The sequence below is a fragment of the Ranitomeya variabilis genome, chromosome 8, assembly GCF_051348905.1.
Source record: "Ranitomeya variabilis isolate aRanVar5 chromosome 8, aRanVar5.hap1, whole genome shotgun sequence".
Lineage (NCBI taxonomy): Eukaryota > Metazoa > Chordata > Amphibia > Anura > Dendrobatidae > Ranitomeya > Ranitomeya variabilis.
In genome coordinates, this window is record NC_135239.1 from 144513150 (window position 1) to 144532920 (window position 19771).

General features: G+C 43.1%; 1 protein-coding gene across 2 annotated transcripts in view; it reads right to left on the reverse strand.

Annotated features, from left to right (window-relative positions):
* Positions 1 to 379: 379 nt before the first annotated feature.
* MRTFA (myocardin related transcription factor A) overlaps positions 380 to 19771 on the reverse strand; it is a 194766-nt gene continuing 175374 nt past the window's right edge. For both annotated transcript variants that reach the window (XM_077278872.1, XM_077278874.1), the window contains exons 14-15: positions 8254 to 8314; positions 380 to 3615 (exon numbers count right to left, since the gene is read on the reverse strand). In XM_077278872.1, coding sequence (XP_077134987.1) covers positions 3137 to 3615; positions 8254 to 8314 — 540 coding nt within the window. In that variant the 3' untranslated portion in view covers positions 380 to 3136. The remainder of the gene's footprint in view (positions 3616 to 8253; positions 8315 to 19771) is intronic.

A 19771-nucleotide genomic window follows, 5' to 3' on the forward strand; every position in this document is an offset into this window, starting at 1 on the left:
AGTACCCGAGTGCTATTCTCTAGGCCTTAACCTCTTTCTGAACATTTATGTGAAACTTGATTAATTTGTGCAAATTTAGGAAAAAACCCTCCAAACTAAAGAAAACAAACAAAAAAAACCTTCAAAAATGGAAAATTCGCAAGAGGTAGTGTGATCACTCATGAAAAAAGCAGTGCAGAAATTTCTACTGTATTTTGTGCAGTGTATTCACATAATTTTGAAGGAATTGGTGAGAAATCCCAGTGGTCAAAGATGGCTAATTATGACAAGGAAAGAGCTGTTGGAATAATCTGGGCATTGTACAGGGAGCCGTCTGTGTCATTACAGAAAATCAGAGAAAAATAAGAAATGCTGTAACTTACAGAAACAGGGCTGGTGGTTAAGCGTTTCAACAATTTTTATTTAATTCTACATCTGGTGTTTATCATTTAATTTGTACATTTATTTATTGAATACAAATTCCAGATATCCAGCATAAGTATTTGCACCAAGCAAATATATCCATATATATGTAGCACAAAAAAAAGATTAATAATCACTCATCCTCCATAACCAGACTGAAAAAAACACTCAACATGAGCAGAATGAGCAAAATGAATGAGCAATGTGGTATGAATAACCTTTCTTCTCCCAATGGATAAAATGAAGTACATAATATGACTGTGAAAAGGGAAACGTATTTGGCAGAAAAATAACTTTTTTTGGCAGCAACAGGCAAAACTATAATAATAGTCCGATAACTGGAATATCAGGAAACATATGCAGTGTGGCCTGTCAATACGCTTGTTAATGGAAACATTACATTCAAGGACAATGCAGTTACAATTTAGTAATAAATGGCATGAAAATCTCATGTGCAGTAAACCAGAAAATAATAGAGATCAAGTAAATGGTCAGATGCATGGGGGGAAAATAAGAGAACAAGCTACCATCTAGGCAAATGCAGAAAAACGTTCTGGTACTCCTTTACTTTAGAGGCTATAGCTCTGCTGTACTACTCTATTTTTTAATCAAACTGAAATGCACTTTCAGAATTTACAATATTTTTGTATTACAGCGCGTCTGTCACTAGATTTCACAATACAAACTTCATAGATTACTTAAAAGCTCTCGTAGACCTGGTGAGGCCAGTGTAAATCATTTTCAGACGTGTTCTTGCTCAAAAAATGCTCACCTTAAAGCATATCCGTAGTTTTAATTTGTATTCCATAAATCAATGGTACACATGAAAATAGTAAACTATGTTTTTTCTCTCTACCAGGACTGATCTTACATTTACAAAAGTCTCAAATTGCCGGTAAAAAGTGTTCTCAGTGAATACAGACTGTTACATTAATGATACCGGAGATGACCGTTACTACTGATAGATTTTTGAATAACAAATTGAATCTCATCAGTAGCAGCCGCCATCTCCGGTACCAGTAATGTAAATCTGAATTCACCGAAAACACATTTTACCGGGAAATTGAGACTTTTGAAAACTAAAGATCAGTCCTTGCAGAGAAAGAAGCAGATTTATCTGGTAAGTCTTATTTTCATGTGTACTATTGATTTATGAAATAAAAATTGAAATAACGGTTACGCTTTAATATAATTTTTAATATCTAACTTTCTAAAAGGATTATATGGCCATTCTAGGATGAATTAGCATAGTACACCAATGATTTAGTAATCCACGCAGTTTATATAGTAAAATCCAGTGTCAGAAGGTCTAAGTTTGGACAATCTAGTTGACTAAATAACTGTCATAATCAACTTTTGGTCCTCGGTTAGACACTACAGAAATCATATAAAGGGGGTCTCCAGATACAAGAGGACCAATCTTTGAGAAAGTTCATTAATTTCAGACTGGGGGTATGACACATGGTGCCCCCATAGATCAGCCGATATCAGCAGTGGCTTTCGGATGTAGATACATTAATCAGAGCTACACGCCTGAGACAAAACATTGAACATTCGTTCCTATTCTCTTGAATAAGAGCTGTTCTGCACCACTCTGCAGCAGCTCCAACACATCGAAGGGAGCAGCACAGCTCTGTTCAATGTTTTAGCCAATTGAGGGGTTTCCTGGGTGTTGGACCCCTACTGATCTGAAACGGACAACTAACTTTAAGGCTGGGCATGCTTGTGGCGTTGTGATTTTTGCTTGCGGTTTACTAGCAATTGTAGCGAACAGCAGCACACGGCACATGAACTCGGCTTTAGGCCAGGGTCACACTTGCGAGTGTAATGCAAGAAACTCGTGCATCAATACCCAGCACTGTCGCCAGCTCTCGGGACCAGAGCGTTCAGCTGCATAGAAATACATGCAGCCGCACGCTCTGGTTCTGAGTGCCAGCGGCAGTGCCGGGTATTGATGCGAGAGACTTGTTTCTCGCATTACACTCGCAAGTGTGACCCTGGGATTAAAGATAGGATATCAATATCTTGTGAACGGACAAATGGCGTAGGTTGTAAAATGTACTAATTTATCACGTGATTATAAATTACTACAACAGTCAGTTGTATTAACGACCAAATTAAAAAAAAAAATCCATGTAAAGGTTTTCATATCCAGAGATCTACATTTTTAAGTTCAGATGAGCTACGGGTTATGGGTGGAAAAATGCTAAGGGTAGTTCTACAAACAAAAATGTTGGATCGAAAATGTAAACTATACTGAAGAATTCAGAGTTTAACAAACTTACAAAAGTGGTGCCCAAATTATTGAACAATTGGTGAACAACAAAACACAGAAAATGCTCACCCTCCCCTGGTCCAGCACCAGTTTGCTAAGGCTGCTCCGGTATTGGCTGCTGCAGTGATGTCATGACTGCAGCGCACATCACCGCTACGGTCAATCACTGAGCTCGGCTGATGTAGACAGATGGCTCGAGCAATTAGTCGGGCATCACTTTAGTGAAATTAAAAAACTCCATTAAGGCATTCAGTGGATGACATTGTTAATATTTTGCTAAATATCATGCCATTTTTTCTTGATCGGTCTCTGAAAATTGCAGCTAGTTCTTCCCAATTGTTTGGCACCTTATGTCACGGTCTCGTCGACATGGCCTATCGAACTGACAAGTATTTGGCATAAAAAATTCAGGGAAAGTGCAGCATGTTTTCTTAAATCTAAACTTCAACAATCACTAGGTTATAAACAGGAGTCCCACTGTAGGTGCAAGTCGTGGCTGTCTAAAAAGTCCGTAGAAAAGACACTTGGTGTTGCTGTACTGAGTGGCGTCAGATTCATTGCTGGAGGCTCTGACAGCTCCAGCCAGTCCATACTATCAATGTGAGGTTCAGCTAGGTCCAGTTCTAATGAGTCTTCTTCAGGAGTGAAGTGCAACTCCGATGTGTCCATAGACAAGGTAGGATGATCCAGGATAGCCAGACTGCTCAGCATTTGACTGTGCAGCTCATCAATAAGTGGCATAGCCGTTGTGCCGTCCTCATCCCCCTGGAGTATTTTTGTGCCTGTTGAAGCCTCAAGAAAATCTTCTAACTGGTCTAGTTGATTAAGAGAATGTGGTGGGTGCAACTTACTATCCAGCACCTCATTTACAACAGGCTGAGTCGCAGATGTTTTTTTAACACCAGAAATAGGACTTTCTTTACATTCTGTAGATAGATCTGTAAATCAAATATTTAAAAGAAAATTAGCATTTTATCATTGACAAAAGTTTAAGAAAATAATATTTTCTTAACCAGCAAAATTAGTATCTAGATGCCAATGTAATATGTATTTTTTTTAATACTTTTTTTAACCTTTTTTTTCCCTAGAAACATTTCAAAGAGACTGTCCACTACTTGGACAATCCCTTCTTAAATACTATAATGCTTCATGTAAAATAAAACATATACTCTACTCCATAAGCGAGAGCCGTTCCCAGTGACACTATCACTGAAGCTTTGACATGTCCCTCAGATAGAACCATTCACATTATGTAATGCAATATTAAAGCATAGCAGAAAGGGCGTCATAGGAATACCAAAGTATAGCAGTGAAAAGCCCCTTCAGTCGGCCCCAGCTTTCATGGCAGCCCATCATCATCCCTCGATTGCACTGCAAGGGAGCGGATGGGCCCTGGTGCACCTCAACAAAGCCACTTAAATACTTTGGTAAGTGATTGGCAGTATCTAAATGATTGAACAGCAGCAATCTGAGCCATCTGCTTTATAGGCAAGTACTGGCTGTATAACATAAGCAGAATCTGCCACAAATGAAGGGCGCTTGGGTTCCCCAGCTTGATCTACACTCTCTTGGAAAAATAAAACATCACTTTCATTATCTAAAAAATCGAAATGTCAAGAAATATTGATAAATTAATGTATAAAATCCAAATGGCCAACCAATAAATTATGCCTTACAAAGGACCATAGGAAAAAGCATAGACCGTAATATCGATCTACGCAGCCCCTACCTTGCCGTGGAGGTTGGTATCATGAAATCGCAAATGGTGCCCTGCTGAACGCAGGCTCAACCTAGAAGGCCCTAATAAGAAATACCCAACACCACAATCACAATCCTAAAATATGCAATAAATTAAGGATCTAAATCAAATCTATGATCCTATTTAAATGTCAGGTAAACGTTCGTGTTACAGTACCATATGAAAAATATCATGCCAGGATATGTTAATTCACAACTATACAAGACGTCAACCTTCTTGATATGGAAAATCCAACCAATTCATGCGTATAGCATCCAAACACAACACAATGATACAAATATTAGGCATAAATTATATTCCTACAGAATGGTGAGAAAAAACAGTTCCTACCAGCTAGCCAGTAAAAGTATGTAATTATTAGTGATGAGCGAGTATACTCGTTGCTCGGGTTTTCCCGAGCACGCTCGGGTGGTCTCCGAGTATTTGTAAGTGCTCGGGGATTTAGTTTTTGTTGACTCAGCTGCTTGATTTACAGCTGCTAGCCCGCCTGAGTACATGTGGGGGTTGCCTGGTTGCTAGGGAATCCCCACAGGTATTCAAGCTGTCTAGTAGCTGTAAATCATTCAGCTGAGGCGAAGAAAACAATCTCCGAGCACTAACAAATACTCGGAGATCACCTGAGCGTGCTCGAGAAAACCCGAGCAACGAGTATACTCGCTCATCACTAGTCATTATCTCATTTTGTATCCATTAACAAGTATGTAATCATCTCAAAAAGTGTTTCCCCTAAATAGATTCATCAGGAGAACATACCAAAATGACCGTCATTTTTTCTGGTGAGCCATGGCCCAAATGCAGGCCTTTGCCCAACTGCTCCAGACTCTCACCTCTGAGCTTAAGGAGCTGTGTGGTGAGGTGGTACAGCAGCTGCATCAGTTGTTGGGGTTCTGGGCATCAGCTCAGGTACAGGCTCAACCAGAACCCAAGATATCTCTCCTTGACAGGTTCTCTGGTGGGAGAGATACATTTTTGGTTTTTAAGAGGCTTGCAAGCTATACTTCAGGCTCCACCCTCGTTCATCAGGAAGTGATGAACAACGGGTGGGAATCATCGTTTCCCTTCTTAAAAGGTGATCCCCCCAATCCTGGGCCTTCTCCCTGACGACCGGTTCTCTATCTTTACTGTCAGTGGATGAGTTTTTTGCGGCTCTGTCGTATGGTGATCCTGATGACATCTCCCAGGCGGAATCCCGACTCCGTAAAATCAAGCAGGGGGCCGGCCAGCTGAGGAGTACTGTTGGAGTTTAGGAGGTGGGCCACTGACACACAGTGCAATGACCCTGCCCTTAGGAGCCATTTTATGCAGGGTCTGTCTCCAAGGTTGCAGGATACTCTTGTGCAGTATGCGGCCCCCAGATCGTTGGAGGCCGCTATGTCCCTTGCCATCCGGGTGGATAGACGCATGAAGGGGAGGCATGCACCTAATGTGCCCTCTGTTGTCCTTGGTAGGGAGGATGACACACCGGTGCAGGCGGACAAACCCATGCAGGTGGGAGGATTGGTTCCCAAACGGGGTTGTCTGTGGTTCGTCGTGGTGTGGGGGCATGTTTTTACTGTGGGCAGACTGGTCATTTCATCAATGTCTGCCCAGCTCGTGCCAAAATACCATCATCCACTCAAGCCACGTCCCCCTGGTCGTGTGGAGGGAAGGGACCAGGGAGTGTATATTTCCTCCATCTTCTCGTCTCAGTGCACCATCCCTGCTTAAGTGGTGGTTGGAGGGGTGACAGACAATTCCAGTGCTTGTTGACAGTGGAGCAGGTGTCTGTCTGGTGGATTCTCACTTTGTTCAGACCCATGTCCTGAGGTGTAGGACGCTAGCAAAACCCCTAAGCGTCCAGGCTATTGACTCTGTCCCACTCAGCCAGGGGAGGGTGACTCAAGTCGTAGATGATATACACCTGCGTATAGGGACTCATCATGAAAAGTCCCTGTGGTGCTACGTTTTGAGGGGAATTCCAACACCTATCGTTTTAGGCCTTCCTCGGTTGAGGTCAGTCTGCCAGGGAGTAAGGGCAGGACTCAACCCTCACCACATGCTAACCCTGAGTGTCGGAGTCCTCTTGGGAGGAGGGGTCAGGGGAGGGTGGTGATTCCCTCTGAGCATGGTGGGGGTGTGAGTGTGGTAACACAGGGGGACGCCTCTGTTGTCAATTCCTCTAACAGTTCACAGTCTTGTAGCAGACGTATGCTTGGCAATAAACGTTCAGGTCTGGACCACCAAAAATATCAGGTGTAAGTGTGCTATTGGGACCTGGAGTTCCAGGGTTATCGGGCCATATCGGGTATCGGCCATTCTCAGCCCGGGGACTTTCCAGTTGGAGTTACCCCCAATTATGCATGTACACAACACATTCCCCAGGTCGGCACTCTGGAGATTTGTGGCGCCTCCAGAACCTACATTATTGTCACTTCCAACAGGCTGCATTTGCCTTAAATACAAGGGTCAGGGGAGGCCGAGGTGAACTCTAGTGGATCGAGGCGTCCTCACCGTAGGTTGTTGACTGGTGAGGTCCAGTGTTGAGGGTCCAGAGGCCCCTCATTAAAGGGGGTACTGTCACGATCCATTTTTGGATCTGTGGCAGATCTGGCCTCTCAGATTAAAACTTTTTTAGCTTTCAGGATATCGGGGGTTAATGCAGTTTTTCCCCGGTGGCCAGCTGGTGAAATTGCATTGCTACGCAGCTGATGTGGGTGGTGACCACTCCCACCATCCTTCAAGAGGTCATCTGATGCATCAGCTGATTGTCAGTGTTGGAGATCATTCCACAGTGACCAAATTGGAGAAAGGAGCTCGCTGGGTGCAGATGTGCTTTTGCTGAGTTTGCTTTCCTGGTGCCTTTTCTCTGCTGTTCGGCGTTTTGCAGCAGAAGTAGCCAAGTGTTGCATATTTTGTTTACCCTGTCCCTTTTGGTGTCTGTCAGTCCTTACCTTTTGTCGGATTAGTGCAGTGGTGGGATCAGTGCTCACACCTGCAAGTTCCCTACTTAGGGATAGGAGCAGGGCAAGTGAGGGACTAGGTATCCTGCTCGGTCACAGGGTGAAAGAACTCGTATAGGGATGTTAGAGAGATTAGGGTACAGCCTCAGGTGAGTGCAGGTGGTGTCCATTTCCCCGTTCCCTATTGTCAGGGCCCACCATTGTTATTGTGTCCCTGGTGTTCCTCGGTTTGTGGTGTTGTTTGGTGACCAACCGTTTGGTCGCATCACATTGGGCCAGTCACTCCGTGACAGGAGCCAGGTGGAAACAGGGCCCATCCAAAGCTGTCAGAGGGAAGATGCAAAGGAAACAGCCCAACAAGCTAAATGTTCATTTATTGTATATTTTAGGATTGTGATATGCCTTAATGAGTACAGGATTCTGTCGTTGGGCATTTCTTATTAGGGCCTACTAGGGTGAGCCTGCGTTGAGTGGGGCGCCATTTGTGATTTCAGGGTGCCAACCTCAACAGCAAGGTCGGGGCAGCGTAAAGTGATATTAGAGTCATTCCAGCCCTCCCCCATGCTACTTTCTATGCATTTTTCTATGGCATAGTTTATTGGATGGCCATTTGGATTTGGACATTAATTTATCAATATTTCTTGACATTTCTATTTTAAGGATAATACAAAAAGTGATGTTTTATTTTTCTAAGAATGCAGATTTGGTGAATTCATTGGGCGTCTCTTGCACCAGTTAAATAAGAGTGTGGATGAGTTATTTGTCAGTTCCTGAGCAGGCATCATACATGTGGACCCTGGAACAAAAATAAATACTTTTTTTCCCCTATCATCATGGCTCGATTACTATTTAAAATTTAGCAAAATAAATAAACTTACCTAAATTGTGTAGAAAATTTTCAAAAAAGTCATTAATTTGCGAACTCGTGGGCTGTCCATTCTAATAAAAAGGTGAAAAACACACAAAAATGGCAATTAAGAAATGTTAAGCTAAAAACGATGTATACAATACCACCTAGTTTTCAGTCGAGGCTTTAAAAGTGGTTGTTTACATTAGATAGAAAACCATATGACTTCTATGAGATGGATATTTATAGGTCACAACTTTCTATATCACATCTCCCCCTTTTTTTTTTGTCTGAGTGTGTTTGTTTGTTTGAGAGCTTTTACTCTTTATATTCTTGAAAATATTGAAGTCAAAGTATTATTATAGAATAATATAGTTTGACAGCCTATAAATGATAGTGAAAAATTTAAGATGGCTAAATTTGATTCTTTTGCTGGAAAAATTCATCTAAACAGAAATTACAATAAAAAAACACAAAATAGAAAATCAACAGTACAAGGGAACAGTTATAATTAATAACGAGCTAGTGATGACATATACTTACACAGTATGGAGCTAGCTGCTATTCAAAGTGCATGGCAATATGCACGTGCTTAAAGGTAACCTGACAGCTGATACATGTTGTCCAATTTGTGGGCAGCATGTATCAGACACTGGCTGTATTATCTCAGGAAAGGATAGTAGAGATGGGTGAACCAAAGCAGCAATGTTCGGCGTTCGTACCGGACAGTCACTGCTCGGGCAATGTTTATTGCTTGTTGTCTAGATTAGTTTTGCAGAGGTGGCGGAGCATGTGCATTGCTACAACATAGATAGATGTATATATAAAAGAAGCAAAGCTGGGAAGACTAAACAGTGAGATCTTATGTTGCAACTCCAAATGTTGCCATGAGAATTTGTGGGAAGCTACAAAGAAGGCTAAAATCCCACATATGTTATTAGATTTATTCTATATTTTTCAATTAACCCCTTCATCCCCACGTGACTTTGTTTTTAGTTTTTTCCTTCTTACAAGACCCATAACTTTTTTATTTTTCCATCAATATAGCCATATGAGGGCTTGTTTTTTTTGTGAGATGAGTTGTACTTTTGACCGGCACCATTGATTTCACCATATAGTGTATGGGAAAAATCTGGAAAAAAAAAAAAAAAAAACACAAAAATATGCAATTCCACAATTGTTTTTTATTTTATTTACCATGTTCACGATATGGTAAAACTGACCTGGAAATATGATTCCCCAGGTCAGTACCAGTATGCAGATGCCAAACATGTATGGTTTATTTTTTAATTAATTAGTGGAAAAAAAGAAAAGAAAAAAAGTTTGTGTAAAAAAGGTTTTTGTGTTTGTCTCCGCATCCAGAGAACCCTAACATTCTCATTTTTCGTGATCTGGGGCTGCATGAGGGCTTAATTTTTGAGCCCTGCTCTGATGTTTTTATGGATACCATTGCGGGCAAATATGATGTTTTGATCACTTATTGCGTTTTATTGTAATGTTGCAGCAACCAAAAAACATACCTCTGGCTTTTTTTTTTTCCCCTCGTTACAACGTTTACCAATCGGATTAATTTAGTTTATATTTCAATAGATCGGACATTTATGAACACAGCGATAACAAAAAATAAAAAATACACATTTGTAATTGTTTTAGTTTTAATGGGGCAAAAGGGAGGTGATTTGAACTTGTGGTTTTTAAACCCCTGGAGGTATTTTAATTTTTGCGTTCTCTTTTTTTGCTCCCCTTCTTCCCAGAGCCAAAACTTTTTTATTTTTCAGTCAAAATGCCATGTAAGGCTTGTTTTTTTGCAACACGAGTTGTACTTTTGAACACCACAACTGTTTTTCTCATATCGTGTAGTGGAAAACGGGAAAAAAAAAACCCAAGTGCGGTGAAAATGCAAAAAAAGTGCAATCCCAAATTTGTATTTTTTTTTTTACCATGTTCACTAAATGCTAAAATCTGACCAGCCATTATGATTCTCCAGGTCATTACGAGATCATAGACACCAAACATGTCTAGGTTCTTTTTTATCTAACTGGTGAAGAAAATTCCAAATTTTGTTAAAAATGAAAAAAAATGGTGCCATGTTCCGATACTCGTAGAGTCTCCATTTTTCGTGATCTCCTGTTGGGTGATGGATTATTTTTTGCGTGTCGAGCTGACGTTTTTAATGATTCCCGGCAGCGCACATAGGAATCTAGGTATGATGACCATAGAGGTCTGCTGGAGACCTCGGGTTGTCATGCCAACTCATCGGTGACCCGCGATTACATGATGGGGTCACCAATGGGCCGGATTTCCAGTGCGCTAGCTGGAAGCGCAAGTTAAATGCAACTGTCAGATTGACAGCAGCATTTAATGGGTTAACAGCTGCGGGTGGATCGCTATTCCTCTTGCGGCTGTTGTGGGCACGTCAGCTGTAGAGATCAGCTGACATGTGCTCAGAAAGGCGCGGGCTCAGCACCGAAGCCTACACCAAACAGGGGGGAGTCCGACATCGGCATAAAATTATGCCCAATGTTGGAAAGGGGTTAAACTTTTTTTTTTCACTTTTCTACTATATGTAATAGTCCACTTAGGAGACTTTAAGCTGCGATCATCCAATCGCCTGTGGTATATACAGCACAAATCTCTAGCTCCTATGAACGGTTGGTGCTCACAGGAGTATCATGATGACAGGCCTGGGTGTTTTCTAAAGACACCCAGCTGTGATGACAAGCCATCGGCACACCACGATCAAGTGACAGGGGTGCAGATGGGCGGTACTTGTGTCACATTTCCGGCTGGCAGGTGTTAAATGCCGCTGTCAATGATTGAAAGTAGAATTTAACTTGTTAACAGCTGCAGGTGGATCTCGGAACTACCTGTAGATGTTAGAGGCACTTAATGACTGATTAAATCAGCCATCAAGTAAGGAGAAAGCTGGGGGCTCAGCACCAGAGACTTCATCAAAGACAGTGACACGGCTGATGAAGTAAATACAGCTCTCGCAAAAATTAAGAGACCACCACATCAAAACCCTGTCATGGGCAGGCCAAACTCCTGACCTGAACTCCATTGACAACCTCTAGAATGTAATCAAGAGGATGATGGATAGTCACAAGCCATCAAACAAAGATGAACTGCTTAAATTTTTGCGCCAGAAGCAGTGTGAAAGACTGGTGGAAAGCATGCCAAGACGCATGAAAGCTGTGATTAAAAATCATGGTTATTCCACAAAATATTGATTTCTGAACTCTTCCTGAGTTAAAACATAGTTACATAGTTACATAGTTATTAAGGTTGAAGGAAGACTTTAAGTCCATCTAGTTCAACCCATAACCTAACATGCCCTAACATGTTGATCCATTAGTTGTTGAACATTAGTATTGTTGTTTCTAAATGATTATGAACTTGTTTTCTTTGCATTATTTGAGGTCTGAAAGCACTGATTTTGTTTTGTTATTTTAATTTTGACCCTTTTTCTTTTTCAAAGAAAAAAAACCTAAATTTATTGCTTGGAAATTAGGAGACATGTTGTCAGAAGTTTATAGAATAAATGAACAATTTACATTTTACTCAAAAATATACCTATAAAGGGAAAAATCAGACAAACTAAACATTTTGCAGTAGTCTCTTAATTTTTGCCAGAGCTGTGTAAGTCATTGGTCGTGAAGATGTTCAAAAATATTTAGTAAAAATATTTTTATCTTTTGGTGACCACTGTATTTTTTTTCTCTATTCAAGATCAGCATACATGCCAATTTTGGCCAAGCATCTGATGTGTATTAGGGCCTCCTGACTCATCTAACAGATAAAAGGATCAGACAGGTTGAATTCGTACAACAGTTACATTTTTTCCAGGTAGGCAAGCTGCTGCCAGACCGGGGTGGCACCAGCTCACCAACTATTTCCATATAACGGGGGTGGCACCAGCTCACCAACTATTCCCATATAACGGGGGTGGCACCAGCTCACCAACTATTCCCATATAACGGGGGTGGCACCAGCTCACCAACTATTCCCATATAACGGGGGTGGCACCAGCTCACCAACTATTCCCATATAACGGGGGTGGCACCAGCTCACCAACTATTCCCATATAACGGGGGTGGCACCTGCTCACCAACTATTCCCATATAACGGGGGTGGCACCTGCTCACCAACTATTCCCATATAACGGGGGTGGCACCAGCTCACCAACTATTCCCATATAACGGGGGTGGCACCAGCTCACCAACTATTCCCATATAACGGGGGTGGCACCAGCTCACCAACTATTCCCATATAACGGGGGTGGCACCAGCTCACCAACTATTCCCATATAACGGGGGTGGCACCAGCTCACCAACTATTCCCATATAACGGGGGTGGCACCAGCTCACCAACTATTCCCATATAACGGGGGTGGCACCTGCTCACCAACTATTCCCATATAACGGGGGTGGCACCTGCTCACCAACTATTCCCATATAACGGGGGTGGCACCAGCTCACCAACTATTCCCATATAACGGGGGTGGCACCAGCTCACCAACTATTCCCATATAACGGGGGTGGCACCAGCTCACCAACTATTCCCATATAACGGGGGTGGCACCAGCTCACCAACTATTCCCATATAACGGGGGTGGCACCTGCTCACCAACTATTCCCATATAACGGGGGTGGCACCAGCTCACCAACTATTCCCATATAACGGGGGTGGCACCAGCTCACCAACTATTCCCATATAACGGGGGTGGCACCAGCTCACCAACTATTCCCATATAACGGGGGTGGCACCAGCTCACCAACTATTCCCATATAACGGGGGTGGCACCAGCTCACCAACTATTCCCATATAACGGGGGTGGCACCAGCTCACCAACTATTCCCATATAACGGGGGTGGCACCAGCTCACCAACTATTCCCATATAACGGGGGTGGCACCAGCTCACCAACTATTCCCATATAACGGGGGTGGCACCAGCTCACCAACTATTCCCATATAACGGGGGTGGCACCAGCTCACCAACTATTCCCATATAACGGGGGTGGCACCTGCTCACCAACTATTCCCATATAACGGGGGTGGCACCTGCTCACCAACTATTCCCATATAACGGGGGTGGCACCAGCTCACCAACTATTCCCATATAACGGGGGTGGCACCAGCTCACCAACTATTCCCATATAACGGGGGTGGCACCAGCTCACCAACTATTCCCATATAACGGGGGTGGCACCAGCTCACCAACTATTCCCATATAACGGGGGTGGCACCAGCTCACCAACTATTCCCATATAACGGGGGTGGCACCAGCTCACCAACTATTCCCATATAACGGGGGTGGCACCTGCTCACCAACTATTCCCATATAACGGGGGTGGCACCTGCTCACCAACTATTCCCATATAACGGGGGTGGCACCAGCTCACCAACTATTCCCATATAACGGGGGTGGCACCAGCTCACCAACTATTCCCATATAACGGGGGTAGCACCAGCTCACCAACTATTCCCATATAACGGGGGTGGCACCAGCTCACCAACTATTCCCATATAACGGGGGTGGCACCAGCTCACCAACTATTCCCATATAATGGGGGTGGCACCAGCTCACCAACTATTCCCATATAACGGGGGTGGCACCAGCTCACCAACTATTCCCATATAACGGGGGTGGCACCTGCTCACCAACTATTCCCATATAACGGGGGTGGCACCTGCTCACCAACTATTCCCATATAACGGGGGTGGCACCAGCTCACCAACTATTCCCACATAGAACACGAGAACACATGGCTTTGCCAAACTCTCACATACATAAGAGAGTAAGAACAGTTAAGTCTTGGATTGAATGCTTTATCAGTCAACAGTTACCTAACATGTGGGTTCACCTCTAATTAGACAAGCAGCATTTGGTTTATCTTTTGTATGTTGTGGCCTGTGAATTTGTCTCATGTACATACTTATTGCCATTAAGCCCTAGAAAGAAACCAAGCATTCTTCATCTGCAATGTGCACTGACTTACTAAGCTCTTACCTGCAAGCTAATCCCCACAAAGTATACATTGATCAGCCAAACAAAAAATCCCCCTGGGTAAGTTAATACAGGGCGTTTTTGCGGCTTTTTTTCTGCAGCAAAACCTGATCTTCTTGGCGGGAAAGAAGCTGCGTCAAAAACGCAGGTTTAGGTGCGTTTTTTGGTGCGTTTTTTGTTGCATATTTTTTTCTCTTTGTCCATGCTAATGTCCTTGAATTTTCTGCAGCAAAAACGCAGCAAATAATGATACCTGAATTTTTGCTGCATTTTTTTCAACACCCATTCAAGTCAATGGGTGAAAAACGCAGAAAAAATGCAGCAAAAACGCTGAAAGAAGTGACATGCTCTATGTCCAAAAAACGCAGCAAAGCACAAAATCCTGATCACACAAAAAACCAGTGTGTGCTCATGAGATTTCTGAAATCTCATAGGCTTTGCTGGTACTGTAAAAAGCAGCTGAAAATTAGCATAAAAAAGCAGCAAAAAACGCAGCAAAAACGCCCTTTGTGAACTTACCCTAACAGGTACGACCTTCTCTTGGTGAAAAACAACTCTGAACTATTTAGGTATGGACTACAAGATATTCAAAAAAGTGTCCTGTGGCATATTTAACATAAAAATCTTAAATAGAAAAACTGCTGTACAGACTATAGTTATAGACTTAAATTTTAGTGCACATTTTGATCAAATTATGCGAGTCTATTTGCCACTGATCAATCATCTTTTAAAGGAAGTAAAGTCTCCTAGACTTAAGTCTAAAGATGTAGCGAGCAGGTAGGATCCTGCTGTAAGTAAAACAGTTTAGACAGATGGGATGCAGTCACTTACCCATATTTCCCAGCAAAAACAAAATTCACAGAACTGTTCTAGCAAAATAAAGTTTATTCTCAACATGTGTCTTCATCTGCACATTGTTCTACAGTCTTTCGCTTCCTTGTTGCTGGGGGGCAGGCCTTCCTCCTTGAGCGACAGTTCTGCTAAAGTAGTTTCCTCCTTCTGCTGAGCTTCTGCTTGCTACTGATCAGTGATTCTTCTGAATTCTACACTTCTATCACTATATTTGCATATATAGATGAAATGGCTTTTGAACACGCACATAGCTCAAGTGAGCAATTAATAGAACTGCCCTGGAAATTGCTAATGGCAGGGGCCCTTGGCTTGTGATTTTGCAAAACTAATAAAAGCATCTTGGTCAAGAGACCAGAGGAAAGTGTGTCTAACTGCTGTATAGAAATTGAATGGGATGGAGAAAGCCAACTGCTATCTAAGGACTTAATTCTTTAGCCTGGAATGTAACTTCTGTGCATACTCAGCTAGGCTCTCGTGGTGGATCTCCTTGGCAACAAGCTGCACACTGAAGAATAAAAGCTCTCATTGAAGGAAAACCACAGAAAATAGAAAAAGCAAGTCAATTGCAAACTGGCTTATTTTCATAAACGTGTCACGAGCCTTACTTCGATCTTTGGGAGGCAGAATGCAAAAAAAACCAGCAGGTGAAGAATTGCTTGGTTTTTTTTTTACACCGTTCCTTGTGCGGTATAAGTCATTAGGCGCCTTTATTCTTCAGGTCGGTGCGATTACAGTGATACCAGTTTTATATCGGATTTTAATGTTTGGCTGCTGTCACACACTAAAAGATGCTTTTTATTGTGAAAACTAGTTTTTACATCAGCACATTTTGAGAGCTATAATTTTTTCATATTTCGGCCAAAAAAGTCATGTGAGGGCTTGTTTTTTTCGGGACGAGCTAACGTTTTAAGTTGCACCATTTTGGGGCACATTATATATTTTGATCGCTTTCTATTCCGATTTTTGGGAGACAGAATTAACAAAAACCAAGCAATTCAGGAATTGCTTTTTTCTTTTTTAAAATATCGTATTTTCCGGTGTATAAGATTGGACGTATAAGACGACCCCCCAACTTTTATGGTTAAAATATAAAATCTTCTTAAAAGTCGAGGGTCGTCTTATACGCTGTGTGTCGGCTTATAGGGTGGGTGACCAATGTGCATATGGTGGGGTGGAGTGGTCCCAATGACGAAGAGAGGGGGCATCTCACAGGAAAGGAGTAAGTGGAGTATCCCCCTATTACCTCATTGTGGCAGCGATGCTCTGTGCTGGGGGGCGGCGGCGGCAGCTCCTCCTTGTGCAGCATGGTGTCTCCGTGCTGGGGGCGTCGGCGGCTCCTCTTTGTGCAGAGTGGGGGCTCTGTGCTGGGGGGCGGCGTATCTTTGTGCAGCGTTGGGGCTCTGCCGGCATTTCCTCAAAGCCCAGAGGCCCCGGCAGCTCCATTGCTACGATGCGGTGGCCTCCGGGAAAATGGCCGCTGGGGTTGGCGCATGCTCAGATTCAGATCTCATCTCCCGAGATCTCGGGAAGAAATCTGAATCAGCCTGCGCCAATCCAAGCGGCCAATTTCTCGGAGGCCACCGCATTGTAGCAATGGAGCTGCTGGGGGCCTCCGGGCTTTGAGGAAATGCCGTTGGAGCCCCAACGCTGCACAAAGGGGAGCTGCCGCTGCCCCCCAGCACAGAGAGCATCGCTGCCACACTGAGGTAATAGGGGGATACTCTACTTACTCCTTCCCTGTGAGACGCACCCTCACTTCGTCATTGCTACCACTCCCCCCCACTCACCATATGCACATTGGTCCGCACCCGCCCTATAAGATGACCCCCAACTTTTAAGAAGATTTTTAGGGGTTAAAAGGTCGTCTTATACGCCAGAAAATACGGTACCGTTCCGCGTATGGTAAAATTGGTAGTACAGCTTTATTCTCCGGGTCAGTACGATTACAGTGATACCACAGTTATCATTTTTTTATGTTTTGGCGCTTTAACACAGAATCTATTTTATAGAACAACTATTTTCTGCTGATGGAGCTGTATGGCGGCTTGTTTTTTTGCAGGACAAGATGACATTTTCAGCAGTAGCATTTTTATTTACATCTGTAATTTTTGATCGGGTTTTATTGCACTTTTTGTTCGGCGGTATGATGATAAATAAAAAACAAGGCAAAAAACAATGCTTTTTTTTTTTTTTTTTTTTTACAGTGCTCACTGAAGGGGTTAACTAGTGGGGCAGTTTTATAGAGGGGGACATTATGGATGCGGCGATACCAAACTCACCCATGTTGGTCGCAGTGTCGACAAAGGACTGCCAACCCATACGCGCGGCCCCGAAGAAGTCTATGCGAAACGCGTGTAGAGGCTGGCAATCTGTTGACAACACTGCGACCAACTTGAGTGAGGATGAATCTTGAGTTAGCCACCTTATTATTTGCTCCTTAAAAGGACTCAATACACTTTATAGTCTAACTTTCCAAGAACTTGATTACTTCAGTCGTATACTCTCTAGTGTAGTGTTGTCTCCTGGACTATCTTTACCTGTGTCCTTCATAGTGACTGTACCCATGTATAATCTATGTATTTACGTGTATTCAAAGATTTTTAATGCTATCTGTACTTCATGTTATTTTTGCATATATTTTTGAAGACAGATTTTATTACTCCAATTTTTCAAACTTTATATACAGCTTCCAGAAACTGTCTAAAGATCCATGCAACATTGGCGCTGTGCATCATCACGCTGCAACGTGAGGCGATGGTTGTTAATGAATGACAAAAATGGGCCTCAGGATCTCGTCACAATATCTCTGTGAATGCAAAATGGGATCAATAAAATGCACCTGTGTTTATGGTCCATAACATACATCTGCCCAAACCATAACCCCATGGCCACCATGGGCCACTCAATTAACAACGTTGACATCAGCAAACCGCTCACCCACATGATGCCATACATGGTCTGCCATCTGCCCTGTACAATGAAAACCAAGAATCATCCGTGAAGAGAATCATCCATGAAGAGAACACTTCCCCAACATGTCAGAAGCAATCGAATGTGAGCATTTGCCTACTCAACTCTGTTTCGATGACGAACTGCTGTCAGGTGGAGGATGGGCAGCATGCAGAGGAAATTCCCCGAGATGGTTTCTGACAGTTTGTACACAAATTCTTTGGTTTTAAAAATGGATTGTTGCAGCATCTGTTCGGGGTCTGGTCTCAGATGATCTTGAATGTGAAGATGCTAGATGTTGAGGTCCTGGGCTGGTGTGGTTACACGTGGTCTGCAGTTATTAGGCTGTTTGGATTTAATGCCAAATTCCAAGCCTTTGGAGTTGGTTTGTGGTAGGATAAATGAACATTCAATTCACGGGCAGCAGCTCTGGTGGACATTCCTTCAGTCAGGAAGCCAATTGCACGCTCCCTCAATAATTGTGACATTATGGCATTGTGCTGTGTGATAAAACTGCACATTTTAGTGCGGCCTTCCTAAGGCACAATGTGCAATAACCATGCTGCCTAATCAGCATGTGGATATGCCACACCTGGGAGGTGGATGCATTATTTTGGCAAAGAAGAAGTGCTCATTAACAGATTTAGACACATTTGTGAATATATGAGAGAAAAAGGCCTTTTGTGTACATAGAAAGTCTTAGACCTTTGAGTTCAGCTCATGAAAAATTGGAGCAGAGACAAAAAAGTGTTGGGTTTTTACATTTTTGTTCAGTTTAGATGAACACAAAACAAAGTCTATACATCAACTGTAAATGGCAGTGGCTATACTTACTAGAGATGAGCGAACATCGTCGGTGCCATCCTTATTAGGCAAGCTATAGCACTTACCGAAGAAGCTGCATCGGGAACCCGGATATCTGGAACGCTCCCGATGATCAGCTGTTCGGAGCAGCTGCATGTGTCACGGCTGTGTCACAGTCACAACACACAGGCTGTCCATGCATGTGTAACACAGCCGCACACATGCAGCTGCTCTGAACAGCTGATCATCGGGAGCGCTCCAGATATCCAGGTTCCCAATGCAGCTTCTTCGCTAGAAAAGAAAAGGCGGAGGGCACCATCAGCCAGAATCAGCAAAAAGCTGATGGAGCATGTCAAATCATGTGACACGAAAAACAACAAGAAACATGCTTGTTACGGAACCCCCCAGCACCCAGAATATGTTGTGCAGTTATATGTATGTATAATAGGTTCCATGTGAGATGCATGTCCCTAAAGGTACCTTCACACTAAGCGACTTTACAACGATAACGATCCGTGACGTTGCAGCGTCCTGGATAGCGATATCGTTGCTGAAAGTTCAGAACTTTATTTGGTCGTCAGATCGGTGTGTATCGTCGTGTTTGACAGCAAAAGCAACGATGCCAGCGATGTTTTACAATGGTAACCAGGGTAAATATCGGGTTACTAAGCGCAGGGCCACGCTTAGTAACCCGATATTTACCCTGGTTACCATTGTAAAAGTAAAAAAAAAAACACTACATACTCACCCTCGGCCCTGCGCTTAGCAACCCGATGTTTACCCTGGTTACCCGGGGACTTCGGCATAGTTGGTCGCTGGAGAGCTGTCTGTGTGACAGCTCTCCAGCGACGCTGCAGCGATCGGCATCGTTGTCGATATCGCTGCAGCGTCGCTTAAGGCCCCGTCTCACATAGCGAGATCGCTAGCGAGATCGCT